This window comes from Chanodichthys erythropterus, chromosome 14, assembly GCF_024489055.1.
Source record: "Chanodichthys erythropterus isolate Z2021 chromosome 14, ASM2448905v1, whole genome shotgun sequence".
NCBI classification, from domain to species: Eukaryota; Metazoa; Chordata; class Actinopteri; order Cypriniformes; family Xenocyprididae; genus Chanodichthys; species Chanodichthys erythropterus.
This window is the reverse complement of record NC_090234.1, coordinates 22,343,637-22,365,311: the sequence shown is the minus strand read 5'-3', so window position 1 is coordinate 22,365,311 and position 21,675 is coordinate 22,343,637. Positions and strand designations below refer to the sequence as shown.

Sequence of the window (21,675 nt, the reverse complement as noted above, 5' to 3'; positions counted from 1 at the left end):
TTACTAGGCGCGGGAGGTCTGTCAAGCTTTCGAGGGAGGGAACATGCCGAAGCATTGTGCCTCTGGATTGTGTTAACCTGATACCCGGTACCCTAAAAGTTTGGACGGGGTGGTGGATTTTTTTTGTCCCTTCCCGAAACCTAAAACCCAAGTGCAGAAATGCCGGTGTTATGACAATTTGTGCTACCCTGTCAGATTTTGCTACCTCCTATTGAAACAGTAGGTAACGTTAGCTAAATCTGAAAAATGCTAACGTTACTAATATTAACGTGGTCTATGGCTATATTAACATCTACACCTACCCCAACACTAAACCTATACTCTTACAATAATGCATATACCGTAATTTTGTGTTATTTATCATGAAAACGATGTAATATTGATGTATGCATATGCAGTAAGCCCGGGTAGGACAATCTGACGAGTAGGTTAGCTAGCTAGCTAACTCAGCACATCATTGCTTGGAAATAATGACGGTTCTTTGTTCATAATGCATATATTTGAACGTGAAATAAAATGATTAAAAGGCAAGACGGAGTTACGTTAGCCTGGCATGCTAAAAATATAAGCGGGAGAATGTTATCATTGCAAAGTGGTCAAGCTAACGTCTTGTGTTTATTCCACAAGACTTATGGATAAGCTGTTTGATTTATAATTATTAGGTTATTTTCACAAATTTCACTTAACCTGCTGTGGATGAACAAAGCTTTTCCTCAATAAATTGTGTTTCCCAACTGAATGGTCAGGCGGCTACTGCTCACGCTGGGACCTTTAGCTTCAATTTTGATCTAATTTTTTTCTAATCGGTTGCATATTATGTCGTGGATATATCCCTTGAATGCATACTGCAGTCCCTTTTGGCTTATATTTCGCCAAAAATGACTAATTATCTCCTTGAAAATGTCTGACACCGGTGCTTACATACTGTAAATGACTTGCCAGATGTGAAAGCTTGACAGGCGTAGCAACAGTAACTAAGGAGGGCGGGGCTTAGCGAAGGGTCCATTCCTGAAACTTCAGGACAAGGAGCTCAAGCCAGTAAACAATGTCACGTTATATTGCTTTGCCTACATATTAGAAATTTAAGGATGAACCAATATTGAAATTCTGGTTGATACAAATAATGTTAAAGGTGATAATATTATGGCTGATAACTGATAAATTCTATGCTTTATCTAAATTAATTAAATTCTATACTATTTTGTCAAAATAAAAAGTTAAACAAAAAACTAAAAGCATTTTAAACCTACAAGTGGATCTAGGCATCACAGCATTATAATGTACAGTAACAAATTAATATTCATTTAGAGATTTGCTAAACATTACATTTAACACTGTTAGTAAACTATTTTGTTTTTAAAGATTTACTTTGAGTATTAGATGATGGCAAAGGTAATCTAAATGTAAAAATTAGGTGAAATGACCATGATTAAACATCCAATATCAATCAATACTGATCAATTAAAAATAAATATCAGCCAATAACCAATATAGCATTAATGCTATATAAAGCTCTTGCCTGGTCATAACCCTTCTTTTTCCAGTGATTTTCCTCTGAGCTTTTCTCTTTTGTAATGTCTCTCAGCCATCTCTCTTTCTACAGTCTCTTAAATCTTATTCTTGCTCACTCTCTCTCCTCCCCCATGCGTGGACACGCCCCCTACTGCTGTCCCCCTACTGCTGGAAGTGTGTTGTGCTGCTCGGTTCGATCCACTTTCAACAGCGTTTCTCAGAAATTGCTTACTGCACCTTTAAACTTGAAGTTGTGTTGCATGTGCTGAGTGTATGTGACTAACCACCTGTATCACACTTTTGATAAAAGCATCTATAAAATAAATAAATTATTACCCAGCTGTAATGAGGAAGTTCAGGTAGGGTGGGGCGAGGCGGCACAAAGCCATATCTCTCCCCAAGAATTCCCAGCAGCAGCTGGCTACGGCAGACCTCCAATAGACAGAGCTCTACAGCACGGTTAGACTCCTCCTCCGTAATGCCCCAGCGCAGCTCCACTTCCTGCAGGTAGAGATAGTGTGCCGCTGCCCGCCTTCTGAGCTCTGGAAACACACTACGCACAAGAACATCCCTCTCCGCATGCATGTCCCTGAACGTAGAAGAGATGAACACTCGCACACCTTTCCATCTATGAAGAGTGAAAGAAAGAAAAGAGAATTGACAAGGACAAATTTTGTTTAGCATTTCATTTCCAATGTACTTATATCTAGTCTGGTCTACATTGGAATACATTCTGGTCTACGACCACCCAACTTAGACTTAAAGTGGTTGACGTAAATTGTGTTTAATACAAGTAATTTATGGCTATTTGTATGGCCATACCTGAACTTTGGTGTTGCTGGCAGTGTGATGGCATCTGCAGCTCTCTCAGGTTCAGTTTTGCGCCACTGTGGTGGAGGAATGTTATAGACTCTGTCCATGTGCTCCACGTGCTGCAGCATCCTTGAGGAGCCTCTCTCAGAGACAAACCTTTGTTCAAAGAACAAATCTGAATGAACATCTGATACAACTCCAGACATTATCTCTCATAACAGATTCAAGAGTAGATTGTAAAGATGTAGAATGTTTAATGTCAAAAAGTAAAATGCATTCTTGTTTAGAAAACAAACACAAAAAAAGAGAAAGTTTATCATTTCTATTTACATGCAAACAGCTAAAATTCCAGATGGGGGCTTCTATGAACATTTTTGTGAACATAACAGTCTTAAATGATACACTGAAATGGACAGTTTGATTTGAACTCAACTTAACTCTAAACTCTTTAACTGTAAATCAGTTTTTGCAACTAAAGTTTAAAATAATTATACACTCTTATGAAACAAAAAGCATATAATATCATTGCAATATTCAAAAGTTTGGGGTCAATGAAGAAATGAACACTTATTTAGAAAGGATGCATTAAACTGATCAAAAGAGACAATGAAGTAATTTCTAATGTTACAAAAGATTTAAATCTCAAATAAATGTTGTTCTCTGGAACTTTCTATTCAAAGAATCCTGGGAAAAAAAGAAGTACAATTGTTTTCAACAGGAAGAAAAAAGAGATAAAGGCAAAGGAAAAGAAAAGAAAAAGATTAAGACAAAGACAAAGATGAAGATGAAGTAAAAAAGACAAAAAAAAAGTACAAGACAAACAAGAAGAAAAGATGAAGGGGACGAAAAAGAAGAAAAGACGATGAAGAAGAAGAAGAACTAAAAGTAAAAGAAGAAATGATCTCTGAAGGATCATGTGACACTGAAGACGGGAGTAATGATGCAGAAAATGAACGCATTAAAGGTGTCGTAGAATGTCTTTAAAAGATGTAATATAAGTCTAAGGTGTCCCCTGAATGTGTCTGTGAAGTTTCAGCTCAAAATACCCCATAGATTTTTTTTTATTAATTTTTTAACTGCCTATTTTGGGGCATCATTAAATATGAGCCGATTTAGGCTGCGGCCCCTTTAAATGCTCATGTTCCCACGCCCACGGAGCTCGCGCTTGCCTTTAACAGCATAAACAAAGTTCACACAGCTAATATAACCCTCAAAATGGTTCTTTACAAAGTGTTCGTCATGCAGCATGACTAATCGCATAAGTACAGTGTTTATTTTGATGTTTACATTTGATTCTGAATGAGTTTGACAGTGCTCCATGGCTAATGGGCTAAAGCTAACATTACACACTGTTGGAGAGATTTATAAAGAATGAAGTTGTGTTTATGAATTATACAGACTGCAAGTGTTTAAAAAACGAAAATAACGACAGTCTTGTTTCCGTGAATACAGTAAGAAACGATGGTAACTTTAACCACATTTAACAGTACATTAGCAACATTCTAACGAAACATTTAGAAAGACAATTTACAAATATCACTAAAAATATCATGATATCATGGATCATGTCAGTTATTATTGCTCCATCTGCCATTTTTTGATACCGTCCTTGCTTGCTTACTTAGTCTGATGATTCAGCTGTGCTCATCCAAACGTCCTGCCCTTGTCTAATGCTTGAACATGAGCTGATATTGGGGGCGTACATATTAATGATCCCGACTGTTACGTAACAGCCGGTGTTATGTTGAGGTTCGCCTGTTCTTCAGAGGTCTTTTAAACAAATGAGATTTATATAAGAAGGAGGAAACAATGGAGTTTGAGACTCACTGTATGTCATTTCCATGTACTGAACTCTTGTTATTTAACTATGCCAAGATAAATTACATTTTTAATTCTAGGGCACCTTTAAAAAAATTTTAAAAAAATAAATTTCAAAAACAACAACAAAAAAAAAATCTTACCAACTCCAAACTTTTGAACAGTAGTGTATATTTTGAATATTTGGTAGATACTACACTAGCTCTTTCAATTACATGTTTTTGTTTCTTTCAAAAGAAAATCATTTCAATCTTTTAACAAGAGAGAATATATAATAAGTACAACACAGGAATCAGCTAAAGATCTTACTTCAGGATCTGCTCGCTAAACCCCCAGAGTTGTACAGTGTTGGATTCCAGTCTGTATTTCATTTCAATATATGGACACCTGTTAAAAACAAACAATACAAGATTTATTTGCAACTATGGCAAATTTTGTGACATTTTTGTTCTAAACAGCAGATGCTTTAAGGAATAAGTTTCACAGAACGTACCTTTTTCCGAGCAGCACCTCTATCACAACAGCATCAGGGTAGGTATCTTGCCGATAGTTATCAATATCCACCATCAAATCCCTGTTGGTGTAGCAATTTTCAATCACAACTATACGATCCAGCTGTGGGGAAACAGGTTTTAACAGATATGCCACTTATTTTAACTGGTATAACCATGAATTCAAAGGGCTCACACCTTTATCTTCTCTTCAGTCATCCTAGTGAACAATGTAGAGAACATTGGGAATTCAGATTGTCTGTCACAGTCTTTTATATCCTAAGAGAGGGAGAGAGGGACAGAGAGACAGAAAAGATAAAACACCAAAAAGGTGCGAAACCATGCAAAAAATGTCATTAAATGTTAATGTTATTATACAATATTGAATATTTAATTGTACAATTAGTGTTTTGCTAATTAAATAAAATACTAATAATTGAATAACAGTGTTCAAAGTAATCTTTAGCAAATCTCAAATTGAATATCCATTTTTCATAATGTACATTATAATGTTGTGATGCCTAACTTCACTTGTAGGATTTAAAATAACTGATTTTATTTTTAGTGTTGTATTTTTATAAATAAAATGCATGCATATTCTTTTATCGTTTTATTTTTATTTATATTTTATTTTTTGATCCTAAAGGTATATACACAATAAAAGTGAACTTCTTACATTTACTTGCTTCATTGCTTGTCTCACATTATCCAGAAGGACGTCAGACTTGAACTTGAACTCCTGGAAGTCATGCTTTCTATGCAGTACGACTTGGGAATCTTCACTGCAGTAGTTAATCATCATGCATAAAAGCAGTGCTGCTTCCTGTACCTACAAAAGCAAATGAAAAATAATTCACAATATGTTTAATTTTGACTAGAAGCCTAAATAATAATTGTCATCATTTATACAACATGTAACACAAAAATATAAATCCACAGTCACAAATGTTCATATCTGACCGATGCTGGGAGTTTACTATTGTCAATGTTATCGGTGCTTTCAGGGGGCAAGCAGACGTCCTCTGCGCCACTCCAGTTGCGATCCTCTGAAAAAGTAGCATTACAGATCACAAGGGTGCGTCCAGGGAGAGGGGGGATGTTGTGCTTGCAGGAGATCTGCACAGCTTCCTCCAAAGCACAGCAGTACTTCTTCAGAAGCTCCTGAGTGTACAGTCTCTGACTAACAAATTACATTACAAAAAAAAAAAAAAAAAGTCAGTTCAGGAGTAAAACAAACTAAAATAATGTATTATATTATGCCAATTATACACTGCCCAGACAAAAAAAGAAAAAAAAGTCGTTGTTTGGATTTAAATGGGCAAATCCTTAAGAATTAATGATTGGACCATAATTGCAGTGCTTATTATGTTTCTGGCATGTTATATGTTTGGCAACAGTTATTCTAAATCTAATTGATGGAGTGTGTAGCTTTTAATTTCTTAACCATGTAGGAAGACACATCATGGCCATATTCCAGGATGACAATGTCAAGATTCATCAAGCTCAAATTGTGAAAGAATGTTTGGGAGGGAGCATGAAGAATCATTTTTACATCATTTTCACACATTAATTGGTACCTCTGAGTCCAGACCTTAAAAAGTCTTTGGGATGTGCTGGATGAGACTTTAAAGAGTGCTGGACTCTTGCATTCTCAATACAAGATCTTCACCAAAAAATGATGCACCTCTTGATGGAAACAACATTTGTCATTCTGGAATATGGCCATGAAAAGCTACACACTTCATCAATTAGGGTTAAAAGAACTGTTGCCAAACATATACCATGCTAGAAACATAATAATCAATTGTAATAATGATCCAATTATAGACTCTTAAGTCTGTTATTTGTAACAGCACTTAAGATGTTATTTGTCTATTTAAATCTAAACAGCAACTTTTTTTTGTTTGTTTTTTTTTTTGGCTGGGCAGTGTATTATGTAATGGTTTTCCTTAATAATAAATACACACTTTGCTTTTCTCAGGAGATTGCGTTTGATGTTGAATTTGCGGTATACGAAGGGCACTTGCATTGTAACCCTCATTCTCTTGCGCACTGTTGCGTTCCAGTTGTGTCGTTGGAATCGTTTGGTCTTTGGCAATTTATTCAGAATGTCTCGGAGGATCTCCTTGGAGCTTGGCACCTCGACCGCAGGCCCACCAGCTGAAAGTGGAGAACATGTCACTCAAACTTTGTCAAGAACACGACCTATAAAAGACATTTACATTATTGGACTATGATTCTTGATGAAATTGAAACCAATTAGACTAAATGTTTTGTAGATTTATACACTATAAAAATCCCCAAAACACCATAAATAAATCTTTAACATGACTGAATTAACTGTACATTACTGTTCAAAAGTGTAAGGTAAGGTTTTTGAAGTAAAAGAACTGCCTTTATTTGATCTAAAACACTGGTTTGTGTTCTAAAAGATTTTAAAATGTAATTTATTTCTTTGTTTTTTGATGGATGTGAAATCATTTATCAGTCTAACATGCCTATTTGGTGCTCAAGAAACATTTCCTATGAATGTTAAAAACGGTTTCTACAAAAATACTAAGCAGCACAACTGTGACACATTTTTTCAGGATGTTTTGATGACTACAAAGATTAAAATAATAGCATCAATTTGAAAGAGATGTTTTGTAACATTATAACTGTCTGAACTGTCATCATTTCATATATCCTTATTAAATAAATTAATAATTTTAACAAATTTGCCAAGCAGGACACGTTTCTGGATCAGTATCTTTTTCCTGATAAACAAAAATAGTCCTAAATTTTAATGACCTCTAAAATCAGTGGTAAATTATAACATGATAATGTTTTTGAAGCACCAACATGCGCTGCACCTAACCCTAAAATCAGTAACACAATCACTCTATACAACCTTACCAAATTTGCTGAGCTCCAAAATGACTTTATAAGCAGACAGGAAACGGAAGGGAAACTGCCTGCTCTGGATTACAGCATTCTGTAAGATTAATTGAAATCCGTAAATGACTTGATCATCCTATGCACGTTCCAGTAAGCAAAAATCTGAAGAAATGCTCACCTTCGAGGTCAGTCTGTTGAGGATCACAGAATGATGTTTCTCACTGATGCCCACAGAAATCATGTTCCTCAGGTTCCTCAGCATTGCCATGAAAGGAAGAGAATTCCCATCTGCAGTCACAAAAAAAAAAAAAGTATGTAATTAAGTATGAGTAGATGTTCAAGAATTAAGTACATTTTGGAACCAGTGCATCTCATTCACACCAATGAGTTTCTCCCAGGTGGCAGCTTTGTTTCCTTCCTGACTTAGTCTGCACTCCCATGTGTCGGGTTGCTTAAGTTTCATCCGTTTTCCAGCTCTCTCTCTCTCCCAGACCCCACTCAGACCACTGCGAGAGAAGGCCTTCGGATCACTCGGGTATCTGCATGCAAAAACAGGTAACAGACCTCATGGCTGAAAGTTGAGGACAGAGCAATCAGTTCAATAACATTAAACAGATCTGACTAAAATATATATGCCAGTTTGTAGGACTAACTTCTTTCCCAGAATGGCCATGACATGTTCTGCAGATTCTTTGATGTGAAGGCATTTTATTATTTTCTTGAGGTTGAATTCAGTCTGTTTTTTATCCTTTGTATCATGATTCTGGCTCTCCAACTATATAACAACATACAGAACTGTATCAGAAGACATTTTGATGTGCAATAATCATTGTGTAATGCTGTTACATCAAACAGATAAAACTAAACATGGCAAAGCTTACATATATTTGGAGAATTGAGTCTTCCACTCTGAGATGGTCAGCCCACTTTTTCCACTGCGCAGCAGAGATTTTCTGAAAGAAGAAGTAGAAAATAGAAGCACTTTAAAAGTCATGTGGAAAGAAAAAATGTATGTATGCTAGATAAGATGTATGCTTTTCTAAAGATGCAAGATACAAAAGTATCCAAAAGTTCAAAAGTATTAGACAACATTGAAAATATAGGATTCAGAATATCTTTTTTTTTTTAATTAATCCTGGAAATAAACAAATTAAAGATTTAAAAAATATACAATAAAACATTAAATAGAACAAAATTAAAAGCAAAACAAATATTTTTCAGTGAACCCCACAATTTAATCTACAATATTAAATATTAAGTGTTTTACCTCTCCTTTCTTTCGTTGCTTGTTGTGTTTGCAGCGATGTTTCCGTGTGTCGTATTTGGCCAGCTGATATTCAGTGAACTGCTTAAATTTATTCACTAGAGCTTTTTTCAGGCAGGAGGGTAAAGATTTACTGAAACACTGAACAAAAACATTTTTTAAAGCATGAAAAAAAAAGAAAAAAAAAAGCTCAAACAAAAACAACAATTAAAATAATACAGAGGAAGCTAAATTAAATCCTTATTTTGTACATCTACCATGCTAATACCATAATATTCTTCGAAGTACAATGCAAATATCATGGTAGGATATTCACAATATTAACACTTACCACACTATAGATTCTTGTCACCTCCAGCCAGTCAGAGGGCAGACGCACAGCAGCACAAAAGTACCTTCTCAGGTGTGGCTTTGAAGCTGGCAGATGGGCCGCCAGTGCTAGCAAGAAGTTGGCTGTGATACGAATGTTTAGTTGTTGCCTAGTATAGACTGCAACCTAAAACCAATGCAGAAATGCAAAACCACACAAGTTGACAACATAACCACCTGACAACATAACCCACGCATGCGAAAACACCAACCTTGAGGAGAAACTCTGGGTCTTCTGTGGTAATCTCAGCGGCCAGGTTCTTAATAATGCCCCACACACTCGTCGTCTTATCCCAGTCCTTCTGGCCCAGGGTACAAGTCTTATTAACCAGGGAGCAGCACACCATATTCAGCAGGTTGTTCTGAAGGAAAGACAAAAGAAATGTTGTTTGATTTCACATTCACCACTCTGTAAATCAATTATGTGGCATAAGAAGGATTACAAAAAAGTTTGGTCAGTAAGATTTTTCTGAAGCATCATGTTCAGCTTAGCCATCACAGGAATAAATTACATTTTAATATATATTATAAATAAGTTTTATAATACAAAATATGTAAAATTGCATTCATATTAAAACAGAAAAAGGAAAAAAAAAATATTACTGTTAATCAAACAAATGCCTTGGTGAGCATAAGAGATAAATTAAAGGTGCTCTATGTAAGAATGACAGCAAGTGGTTGAAATGGGTACTGCAGTCCAAATTCAAAATATTTTTTGCCCCGCCCCCTCCTCCACAGACTCGACACTCTCGCGGGTTGCCAGTTTGAAGACACGCAACAGGAGCGAGCTCAATTGACATTGAAAGGTGAGGAGACTTACACACTGTAAGCTAATTAGTTGATTTATTGATTTAGGATGAGTTGATATTGCGTTTTAATATGATCCCGTTCATAGAGATTTTTAGATGGATGCTTTAGGTCGGGTAGAATCTGCAATCTCTGACCCAGTTTGTTTCCATGGTTTCCATGGCTGCAATTCGCTGCATGTGTTTTCCGCCAACTGGCAACCCAAATACTATTAATAATAAATTGGCAACGTGCGATCTTGCACAGACCAAAACACAAACAGAAATTCCAACACAGATTGCAAATTTCAAAGTAAAATAACTGGCTGTAGCAATGGTTTTCATAGAAACGAGTGTGAACAACATCTTTAATAAATATCTGCAAACATATTATGGTATTTTTATACTTTAGTACAGTCAAAGACTTACATAGAGCACCTTTAAACTAAAAAATGAAATAAGTAGGGCTAGCAAATTATTAATTATTATTTAAACCCCAAAACTGTGACCATTCGGCTCACCTTCCGGTCCATCAGTTCCACAAGTTTCTCATCCTCAGATGCTTCAAGCACCCCAAACTCCTCCTGAGGAGCTACGGTCTGCTCCCACTCTCTATCTAAATCCATATCCAAAACAGGTATCTCAGAGGACAACATCTGGTCTTCCTCTTCCAAGCTTTCCTTGGAAGGCATCCTGATGGTGTCCTGTTAAGAGATAGTATCAGTAACCAGATTTGTACTTCCCAAAGAAAACACCAGTCCTTGCAAGGTATCTGTACATTTATGCAGAGGTAAAGCTTTAAATGAAATGCAACGTCAGAGTTGTCTTAATCGTATTGTTTCTTAAAGTTTTTCAATGTGGTTAAAAGTGGTTAAACAGATGTATGGCCTAAAGATTAAATTATCAATAAATAGTGGCAACGTTGAATTAGTTGCAAGAAGAATTAAAGGGGACCTATTATGCCCCATTTTTTAAAGGTGCCCTAGAACTTTTTTTAAAAAGATGTAATATAAGTCTAAGGTGTCCCCTGAATGTGTCGGAAGTTTCAGCTCAAAATACACCATAGATTTTTTTTTTATTCATTTTTTAACTGCCTATTTTGGGGCATCATTATAAATAAGCCAATTCAGGGCTACTGGCCCTTTAATTCTCGTGCTCCACGCCCACGGAGCTCGCGCTTGCCTTGAACAGTGCATAAACAAAGTTTACACAGCTAATATAACCCTCAAATGGATCTTTACAAAGTGTTCGTCATGCATACTGCATGTATGCGTCGGATTATGTGAGTATTGTATACTGTTATATTGTTTATGTTTGATTCTGATTGTGCTCCGTGGCTAACAGCTAATGCTACACTGTTGGAGAGATTTATAAAGAATGAAGTTGTGTTTATGAATTATACAGACTGCAAGTGTTTAAAAAATGAAAACAACAATCTTGTCTCCGTGAATACAGTAAGAAACGATGGTAACTTTAACCACATTTAACAGTACATTAGCAACATGCTAACAAAACATTTAGAAAGACAATTTACAAATATCACTAAAAATATCATGTTATCATGGATAATGTCAGTTATTATCGCTCCATCTGCCATTTTTCGCTATTGTTCTTTCTTGCTTACCTAGTCTGATGATTCAGCTGTGCTCATCCAGACGTTTTGCCCTGGTCTAATGCCTAGAATATGGGCTGGCATATTCAAATATTGGGGGCGTACATATTAATGATCCCGACTGTTGCGTAACAGTCGGTGTTATGTTGAGATTCGCCTGTTCTTCGGAGGTCTTTTAAACAAATGAGATTTATATAAGGAGGAGGAAACAATGGAGTTTGAGACTCAACGTATGTCATTTCCATGTACTGAACTCTTGTTATTTGACTATGCCAAGACAAATTAAATTTTTCAATCGAGGGCACCTTTAAGAGTGAATGCAAAAACATTCTGTTTTCGTGCATGTGTCTTTAAAGGGGACCTATTATGCAAAATTCACTTTTGATTGGTGTTTGGACATAAATGTGTTGGCAGTGTGTGTACACAACCACCCTATCCTGATAAAAATCCAACTACTCCTCTTTTTTTATCCCCATAAATCATAAGCAGTGTCTCAGAACAAGCCCTTTCCAGATCCCTGGCAGTGTGATGTCACAAAAGCCACAGGCCCCGCCCACATGTTGACTGACAGACCAAAAATAGAACCGCCCTGAGTGAGTTCACAGCGAGTCCGCCATTGCTGCACTGACAAGAATGTCTCCCAAGCGTTTTAGGTGTTCTGTAGCTGGATGGATTAATCCACGTAGCTCTCTCCATTTACTCCCCAAATCTGAGCTGCTGAAGACGAGGTGGATTAACTTGGTTTTCCAGGAAAATGCTCCCTCAGTTCTGCCGAAATTCGTTCATGCGTGCGCGAATCATTTCACACTGGACTGCTTTGTGAACTAATATCAATACAAACGGACAATACAAATCAGATTGTGCTAAAATGTGCTACTCAAGGATATACAAGTAAAACCTGTTCGTGATCCAGCTTACAGTCTCCAGAGTGATACTGGATATGGCAGTAATTAACCCTTGTGCATCCTTATGGACATTTTTGTCCATTTCAGTTTTGTTTTTTGTTATAAGTGTGCCTTTGTTAATGCCAACTACATGAATTTTGGCTCAGGTGTTTATTTTTATTGGAATTTTAATATTTTACCCTCATTTCCTTCAAAAAATTAATTTTACCCTCCGTATAAAAAATACACTTCATCACATTAGTTTATTTACGGGTATACAGTTTATTAAGCACCACCCAAAGGCATTAGGTCTTTATATATTCATTTACTGTTAGTTGAAGCAAGTGTTTGTGATCTTCGCTATGTAATGTATGTTGGTGATGATAATACAAGGGAAAGAGAGAGAGTTTATGGATAATATTTTAATGCACACTTGCAGTGTTTTATTAAGCTCTTACAAAGATTTTCTAGAGTGAAAAGGGACGCTTTTGCCATCATTCGGACGGTACAACAGGCTTGTACTAATATAGTTGATAAAAAACAAGACAACAATAAGTTACAACTGTAATTTAACTAAACTATACCTGTTCTATCTCCATGCAGTGTGTCCTGACTGAATCCTGTCACCGAAGAAGAATCAGTTCTTGAAGCTCCGCCCTCTTAGGCCGAGCGCAGCAGCTCATTTGCATTTAAAGGGACCGCACTGAAACGGCTCGTTTTGCTCAACCCCAAAAAGAGGCAATTTTAACATGCTATAAAAAATTATCTGTGAGGTATTTTAAGCTAAAACGTCACATACACACTCTGGGGACATCAGAGACTTATTTTACATCTTGTAAAATAGGGCATAATAGGTCCCCTTTAAATGCAAACAAGCTGATTCCTTCAATAGCTCCTGCCTGCATTGGATACTCTGCCAAATACTCAGTGTTCCCAACTTAGCAATTTTGTTGCTAGATTTAGCAACTTTTCAGACTACACTAGCAACCTTTTTTCCAAAAAGCACCTAGCAACAAATTTAGCAATTTTTTACATTTATTTGGCAACTTTTAGCAACTTTTGGAAAGTGACTAATCAAAACAGCACACGTACAAACTAGCTAAATAGACTAAATAGAGCGGTTGATTCATAATTCCTTAAAGGTGCTAAAGAAGATGTTTTGTTTTATACATTTTTGCAATAATACTTGAAACTGTCTTTACTAACTGATAAAAGACTATTTATTAGCTGCACTGAAAGTAATAATATTAATATAAATCATCTGTTCACAAGCTAGGGCCTTAAAAACATCAGCCAATCATCGCGTAAACGATTGGCCCTCTGGCTTGTCAATCACTGCCATGACGTTCCTTGTGAGAGACGAGCGCGGCTGCGCGCTCCAGTAACTTTCCATACTCTACAGGCGCTGCATGCAATACCTGTTTTTTGTCAGGAGACAGGAGTAACAACTGCAGATTGTGAGTTACCTGCGGTGAGTCCGACATAATGAATCCACAAACACGATACAGTGAATGCAGGTGGTAAACACTCGTGTTTCTATACTCGTGCACGAATTTTGGGAGGCGTTCCCTTGAACTGAGCTGTGAAGGAGGGGGTTTTTTCTTACGCATGCGCTCCTTTAAAAAACTCACTAACAGTCTTTGGTTTCTCAGTCGACAAAAAGATCCTCTTTAGCACCTTTAAGATCTCTGTGGAAATAGCTGTAAAAACCGGAAGACAAAAAACAACGAGTGGGGGCGGGGCTACACAAAAAGGAACGATCATTTAGGTAGCATATTAACTACCACAGGGCTTTAATTGTTCAGTTCATGTGTAGTTTCACTGGCTAAAAGGAAAATAGCCTACATAAAATGTAAATGTTCAAAAGTGTTTAACTGTTCAATATCAATGTTGTATTTAAAAATAAAAATAAATCTGGTCATGAAAAAGTGTTGTTTGTATTCATTTTAAAAATGCTGTGTGTGTGTATTTATTTTACAAACAAATCTAAATTAGCATTTCAAATAATATCTCTGTAGTTTTGCGTTGCGATTACGTAATGACGTCATGGCGCAATTACGTCACAATGTCATTTAGCAACTTTTAGCAACAAAACGATCTGCCTTTAGCAACTTCCCCTGAAAATTAGTTGGCAACACTGCAAATACTAACAAGACATCTGCTTGGTTTTGATTATCATCTATGTTGCGATCATGCACACGGATATTGTAGTTCATCATGAAAGTTTATTATCTGTATGCATTTTAAAGCTATATCAGTTTAAACTTCTAATTTATCATTTTCTGAGTACACACATCTAAAGCACACACAGAGAAAACTGGCTGTCAGATGGCACGTCGCATAAGTATTAAACTAACTTCTCTTTCATGTCTCATAATGTATAAACTGACAAATACACACAAGGTTATGTCAAAAACACACAAAGTCCACAAACACAGTTGGTTATGTCTGTGAACGTAAACAGCAGGGACAGAAATCACATGTGTATATTAGAACTGTGGCATAATCCACTGCGTCTTCAGCGGTTCAGATGTCAGTAAATGAAGATATTCACTCTTACAGCCAACAACAAAACACCTCAATCGCTTACAGGACATTCTTGTCGCTCCAGCTGCTCCAGCGTTGAAACAATGGCGGACAGCGTACAACTCGCTCAGGGTGAAAACTATGCTAATACGTCAGAGTCTGTCAGCAGTTGTGATGTCACATTAAACAGAAAATGAAGACGGCTTGTTCTAAGAGACTGTTGAGGTTTTATGGGGATTAAAAAAAAAAAAAAGAAAAAAGGAGTGGGTGGATTTTTATCATTATAGGGTGGTTATGTAAACACACTGCCGACACACATTTATGTTCAAACACCATAAAAGTCCCCTTTAAAGAATAATAAAAAAAAATATAAAAAAAAGATGCAACATTAATTCAAAAACAATTTTACAAAGCAACACAGAGGAAATCACTCTATACCTGTCTGGGTTCCTCACTACATCCCAGCAAGCCTTCAGGTGAGAAAAGCATGTCTTCCACTTCTCTCTTTTCATTTTTGCCTGCTTTATTCTCCTTTGAAGGTGACAGATAGGGGCAGAGTGTTGGGATGGCACTAGCAGTGGAATTGTTGGAGCAAGAGAGTAACGGATTATGAGAATAGGTGGAGGTTAGGGAGAATGAGACTGGAAGGTGGAGTGGAGGCTCCATTAGTAAGGTATTCTTGGTGCTCAGCAGAGAGGAATGAGAGGAGATTGAGCTCATCACTGTGGACGACAGAAGAGATGAGGTGGCCTTGGTGGAGGACAGGCTGGTTGGCTGGAGTGCTGGACATGATGAGCAGGTGGAGGTCTGCTTAGCCCATGATGGAGATGTGTACTGATGGTGAGATAATGCTGAGGGCGCTTGAGCCAAAAAACGGTTTTCCAGCCTTGGACTGCTATGGTTTTGCTGTAGTTGGGCATCCGTATTCACCTTCAGATCAGACTGAAGAGGAGCCGGAGCCTTCATGTCTGCTTGCTTGAAGAAAGGAGAAACATAGAAAGTGTGTTTTTGTCCAAAAAACATTGCAAATGCTAAAAGTACAATGCTAATCACTAATTCTTGAGACATGGTCAAAGTCATTCTTAATTTTCTTAATCCTAAAAGTCCTCTTTCCATATTTTTAGGAGTTCAACAAGCTTGGGTGAGTATTATGTTTCTGTAGATAATCTTTTGTGCTAACTGTCACAGCTATATGTAGGGCTGGGTATTGATTCAGATGTCCCATTTCAATTCTATTCCGATTCACAAGTTAAACACCATAACAACCACCCAAAGTAATTTAGCAATCACATAGTAACACCTTTCACAACCACCCAGAGTACCCTAGCAACTGCATAGCAACAGCCTAGCAATCATCCAGAATACCTTAGGAACCGCATAGCAACACCTTAGCAACCACTCAGAGTGCCCAGCAACCACATAGCAACCACCCAAGTATCCTAGCAACCTCCTAGCAACCACCCCAAGTACCTTAGCAACCACATAGCAAAACCCTAGCAACCACATCAAATGATACAGTATAACTCTATATCTATATATCCAGCTTTTAAAACTACTTTTCCGAGCCAACTTAAAGTGTGTCTATGAACTTTACTCATCTAGTTCATGTTGTTCGCAGTGTCTTTCAAACTGAACATGAAGAAGGCTACGCTCCCTTCGGATTGGAATCTCTCTTAAGATTTCGGAATACGTTATATAGTCTACTTCGCAGGGCACTCACTGTCGATTGGAGTGCGGGACAAAGTCCTCTATCTCAGCTGATAATGAATTAAGAACAATGTGTTTCTCAATGCGTTTCCTCGCCAAATAGAATGCAAAATCATCACCACTCCCTCATTTCATTTAATGTTTCAAATGCAATCAAAAATAAACTTCTGTATCACAGTGTGGCCCGTTAAATGTGCAGATACGACAGACACACACGTTGAGAAGTGATTAGCCTAGACATGAAAGTTGCCGAGTAACACTGTTGTAAATAAGCACACTATATTTGGATTATTACGTTACGTGAGACACGGTCTGTTCAGCGGTGTGACTAAAAAATAAAGACTCAAGAACTCACCTTTAATGCTTTGTGACCATGTATTAGTGTAAAATGAAGTAAAACGGTGAGCTGCTGATTGTACTAGTAAAACTTCATAACTTCCTCACCTGTCATATGTATGTCACTACCGTAATGAACCGAATATAGAAGCATTACAAAGGATGGGTGGAAGCGTCTCATAACAAGACGCGACGCGATGCGATAGACAAGCGATAAAAGGGTCCGTGTACGTTTTGATAGTTTGTTTTCCAATTTGAAATGAAATACGCAGAAACGAGAAAACGGTCGTTTCCCGTTTTTTCGTTTGTTAAAAAAAACGGAAAAATGAGATTTTGACTCGATTTTCGTTTTTTCGGGTCACAGATAGAAAACGGAAACACGACTTCAAAACTCGTTTCCACATGTGGGCCGTCATTACACGCCCCTTTCAGCCGATTGGTCAATCAAATCTGAGCCAGTGACGTCATCTTCAGTTCGTTCAACAAAATAACAGTCCTCTGCCGCTATATGGCTATATCAGTAGATGACATAAATCGTCTTTCTTCTGTGCAACCTAACGCGTATTTCACAGAAATATTTATTTCAGAAATGTTAATCAGCACACAGACTGTTGTAATGCTGTTTGTAGTTTAATATGCATAGTGAAACTGCACTACCCACACAGAGGAGCGGATGAAAAGCACAGATTTTTTATTTATTTTTTTTAACAAAAAAACTACAGTTTTTATTTTATTCTATTTTGAATAAATAGAATAAATCACAATAAATAAATAGTGTAAGCAATTTTGAAAAACGAACAATAGCTCATCTCTCTTTATTTATTTATTTTATATAGCCTAACATTGCCTACTGAATGGCTAATGTTAATAACCCTTTGGTTAAAAGATTGAGGGAATATGTAAAGATCAAACATTAAAGATCAAAATTACAGCTACATAGCTATTTTAGTTATGACAAAAATAATATATAAATGTTAAGCCAAAACGAATTAATTTGAACTGAAACAGAAACCGGCGTTATAACTACCTCTCTAGTTTGACACAAATCCAAATGTTTCAATATTCACGATTTGGAGGCTAAACTATATTTATTATTTAAACGCTTTTATTGTAGCCTACACAGGCTACTTAAAATGAGCAGTATAACTTTTTGTATATTTGGTTGAATGTATGTTATTTTGACAGTTAACAGGCTGCGATGTCAAGTTACTAAAACTGATGTTGCGCGTGATGCGCCGACGAGTTCACTTGAATTTTCTTATCCTAAAAGCGGAAACAACTTAAAATACTCAGACATTTATGGTCAAATATATGTAACACCATTCGAATCTGTGAAGGGTTAAATAGGCCTATTATTTTTGTACACTCACAATAAAAACAAAACATTGCTCGTAAAATAAACAAAGAAATTTTCTGCCGTCTCGGTTTCCTTTCTGTGAACTTCTCAAAAATGAACCGACGCTCATATTGTCGCAATTTTCCCCTTTCATTTTGGTAATATGTTAATTACTTAAGTGAAATACATTTCGCGCATAGGCTATTTATTCCCTTTATATAATTGAATCCTTTTTTCTCCGTTCACAGAAGCGCTGCAGGTGCATGATGATGATGAACCCTCATTTTCTGTTGTTTATTCTGCTATTTGTTCATGTAGGCTAAAACTAAACCCCTGGGATTTTTTTAATGATTCACAGACATTTATCAAATTTCGTTTAATTCTAATTTAATATAATCTTTGTCGGTTAATGAAACGATGATCGCATCAGTTAAAAAGTCAGGGGGAAAAAACTGAAATTATATTGCAAAGCAACAATAATTTTCGTTTAGTTTAATTTTTTCAAAACATCCACAGAACTGCTGCTGCATACAGTAAATTTTCCCGCTGTTTAAGCCACGAATATTTGCAAAATAAAATAATTACAAAGATAATAAAAGTTCTATGTTTAATATACGAGAGTTTTTGTTATGCTGTTGTCCACTAAAGCAATTGACGCAGAATCGCCAATAGCCGTTAAATCGAAATTGAAAGTAAAATGTTCAGGGCCATTTATAGCTAATTCATTCAAAAGCGAAGGAAAGACTGAAAAAGTGAGGATAGCAAGTAAACTGTGACATATAATAATGTTCACTGTTCATAAAAGTGTTTAATTTAAGAGATAAAGTCAGCATGGCCATTTATAAGCTAAGAAAAACTAAAAAGCCCCCCGATGGTGATACCGTTATTAGGTGTTGCCACCTAGTGGATAGCCTATTTTCTAATATGACTGCATAGTCTACTGCAAGGAATGCGTCTGCTAAATGATTGAATTTAAATGTATAAAATGTAAACAAAACATTAAAATAAGAAAAAAAATGAGTGCAGTAGCCACTGATCTATAACAGAGAATAGCCTATCATTATGTATAGCCTATTGATCGGTGGTAGTAGCCCAAAGGATGTCATGCGCTTGGTAACAGATGTAGAGGCATTTACATTTTAAAAACACAATGACAGCTTAAAAACAGACTTAATTAAATTTATTGTAGGTTTTTTAAACTTTTTTTTATCTATGCAAAAATATTTCTGTGAAATACGCGTTAGGTTGCACAGAAGAAAGCCGATTTATTACATTTACTGATATAGAGGCAGAGGACTGTTATTTTGTTGAAGGAACTGAAGATGACGTCACTGGCTCAGATTTGATAGACCAATCGGCTGAAAGGGGCGTGTAATGACCGCCCACATGTGGAAAACGAGTTTTGAAGTCATGTTTCCTCCTTCTATCCGTGACCCAAAAAAACGAAAATCGAGTCAAAATCTCGTTTTTCCGTTTTTTTTAACAATTGAAAAAACGGGAAACGACCGTTTTCTCGTTTCTGTGCGTTTCATTTCAAATTGGAAAACAAACTATCAAAACGTACACGGACCTAAAAGCTAGCCTATCTAACTCAAATCAGAGTTTATATTCTAACCAGCCGAACAACACCACAAAGTATGACAATAATGATAATCTCAGGTACTGTTTATGTGCTTTCTTTAATGTTAAAAGCATCTTGAATATCATTTGTGTCTAATAGCCGTAGCTACTGAAAGCAACAATGGACAATTTACCTCAGATCTTCAAAATAAAAGAAAGGAAACAAGAACGTTCAAGCCCGCCCAAAGCCATCTTTACAGAAGAGAGTAAATAATGACAGAATTTCACATTCTAGAGTGAACTATTCTTTAAAGCTTATGTTGAGCCAAATATTTGATATTTGGCTCAACATAAGCTTTAAAGAATAGTTCACTCTAGAATGTGAAATTCTGTGAACTGCAAAGTGTGAACTTTGCAGCAAATTTGTCACATTCCTCAAAAGCCTCCATTTACATTCAGCATTTACAATTTAATACATTTCACATTTAAATCTAAATGCTAAACTAATATGCAAATACCTCTGGTTTAAGTTTATATTAATTAATTTATTTTTTATTACTAAAGCCTTGTCAAAAGTTACAAGTCAATATTAAATACCATCAGAGTGTCTTCTATTTAAGTCCTTCAACAAATCAAAATTAACAACTATTCCAGACCTGGAGTACTATACCCAATTTAGTTTGACATTAATACTACAAAAATAAGTGCTAAGCTATTTTCCAGACTAGTGGTTTAAAGAGTTACCCCAACTCTGCTTCCCTTGATATGGCAGTGGATCAAACACATCCTGTATAGCAGGTAACTACACACTGAGTAATTTAGTTGTGAAAGGTGACATGTTTATTTGCTGGAACAAGTCTTGGACGTTTCTTTAAAAATGACAAGCGTGGGTTTGGGATATGTCAAAGCCTGCTGCAATGTTTTCTGACAAACACAACTCAGAAGCTCTTCAAAAGACTCCAGCTGACACAGGAGATTTGACGCACACCCCACAACTGCTTGAGCGGCAGTACAATATCAGGGACCTCTCATTGTCTACAATGAAAAACTCAATAAAACGGTATGATTGCAGTACCTCCTGATTGAAGTACCCCCTGAGATTTTAAGTTCAGAAATTAAACAACCCATTGATATGTTCACAGTGAAATATATGCAGTTCTCTCGCAAGCCCATGGAAAATCCCAAGGCAAAGCCACTCTTGACCACTTGTACCATGAAAAAAAATCAATAAAAAACACTTTACATTATTGTGGTTGATTTCTTACCACCATCTTCACCTACACCTCCAGACCTGCCAATCAAAGAATGATGAGAAAGAAAATGAACCTGTGTTCTTGTCTTGAGTAAGACATGATTTCTATTTCAACCAAGATCCAAGGTGACAGACCTGATGAAGAGGCCCACAGTAATCAATGGGATGAATAGCCGTCATCATCATTAACAGTAAGCTGTCCAATAGCTGAAAAACACTGCCTTTGCACATATGAAGCGATCAAGACATTGGCCGAATCCAGTCTTTGCATAGCATCTTGTGAACTGAGTTTCCTTTATTTTATTCCAAGTATATTTTACAAATTCTACACTCTTAAAAATAATTTGGCATTGATGGTTCAATGAAGAACCTTAAAAGGGTTCATGAAATGGACAAATATATATATGGAAAAATGATTATTTGCAACCCTCATTCTGACCCTCTTTCTGAAAAGATTAAGGGGCGGCTCCTTTAAGGTTTGTCGTTAAACGGCGACTGTTATGATTGGCTAATGTCATTCCATAGGAAACTGT

The 21,675-nt window shown here is 36.5% G+C and overlaps 1 protein-coding gene across 5 annotated transcripts in view; it reads right to left on the bottom strand.

The window, feature by feature from the left end:
* LOC137035925 (telomerase protein component 1-like) overlaps positions 1-17,108 on the bottom strand; it is a 39,330-nt gene extending 22,222 nt beyond the window's left edge. For 3 of the 5 annotated variants that reach the window (XR_010897128.1, XM_067409742.1, XM_067409744.1), the window contains exons 1-19: positions 17,014-17,108; positions 15,390-15,926; positions 10,451-10,633; positions 9,357-9,506; positions 9,107-9,271; positions 8,779-8,916; positions 8,393-8,464; positions 8,165-8,286; positions 7,893-8,050; positions 7,690-7,799; positions 7,530-7,608; positions 6,602-6,794; positions 5,595-5,814; positions 5,311-5,463; positions 4,833-4,913; positions 4,637-4,758; positions 4,453-4,530; positions 2,335-2,481; positions 1,849-2,140 (exon numbers count right to left, since the gene is read on the bottom strand). Coding sequence is in view for 4 of the 5 variants with exons in the window: in XM_067409742.1 (XP_067265843.1) it covers positions 1,849-2,140; positions 2,335-2,481; positions 4,453-4,530; positions 4,637-4,758; positions 4,833-4,913; positions 5,311-5,463; positions 5,595-5,814; positions 6,602-6,794; positions 7,530-7,608; positions 7,690-7,799; positions 7,893-8,050; positions 8,165-8,286; positions 8,393-8,464; positions 8,779-8,916; positions 9,107-9,271; positions 9,357-9,506; positions 10,451-10,633; positions 15,390-15,917 (2,991 nt within the window). In the remaining variant the exon portion in view is untranslated. Of the gene's footprint in view, positions 1-1,848; positions 2,141-2,334; positions 2,482-4,452; positions 4,531-4,636; positions 4,759-4,832; positions 4,914-5,310; positions 5,464-5,594; positions 5,815-6,601; positions 6,795-7,529; positions 7,609-7,689; positions 7,800-7,892; positions 8,051-8,164; positions 8,287-8,392; positions 8,465-8,778; positions 8,917-9,106; positions 9,272-9,356; positions 9,507-10,450; positions 10,634-15,389; positions 15,927-16,545; positions 16,613-17,013 lie in introns of those variants that run through there. The other 2 variants (XM_067409743.1, XM_067409745.1) reach the window with 2 other exon arrangements.
* Positions 17,109-21,675: the final 4,567 nt, after the last annotated feature.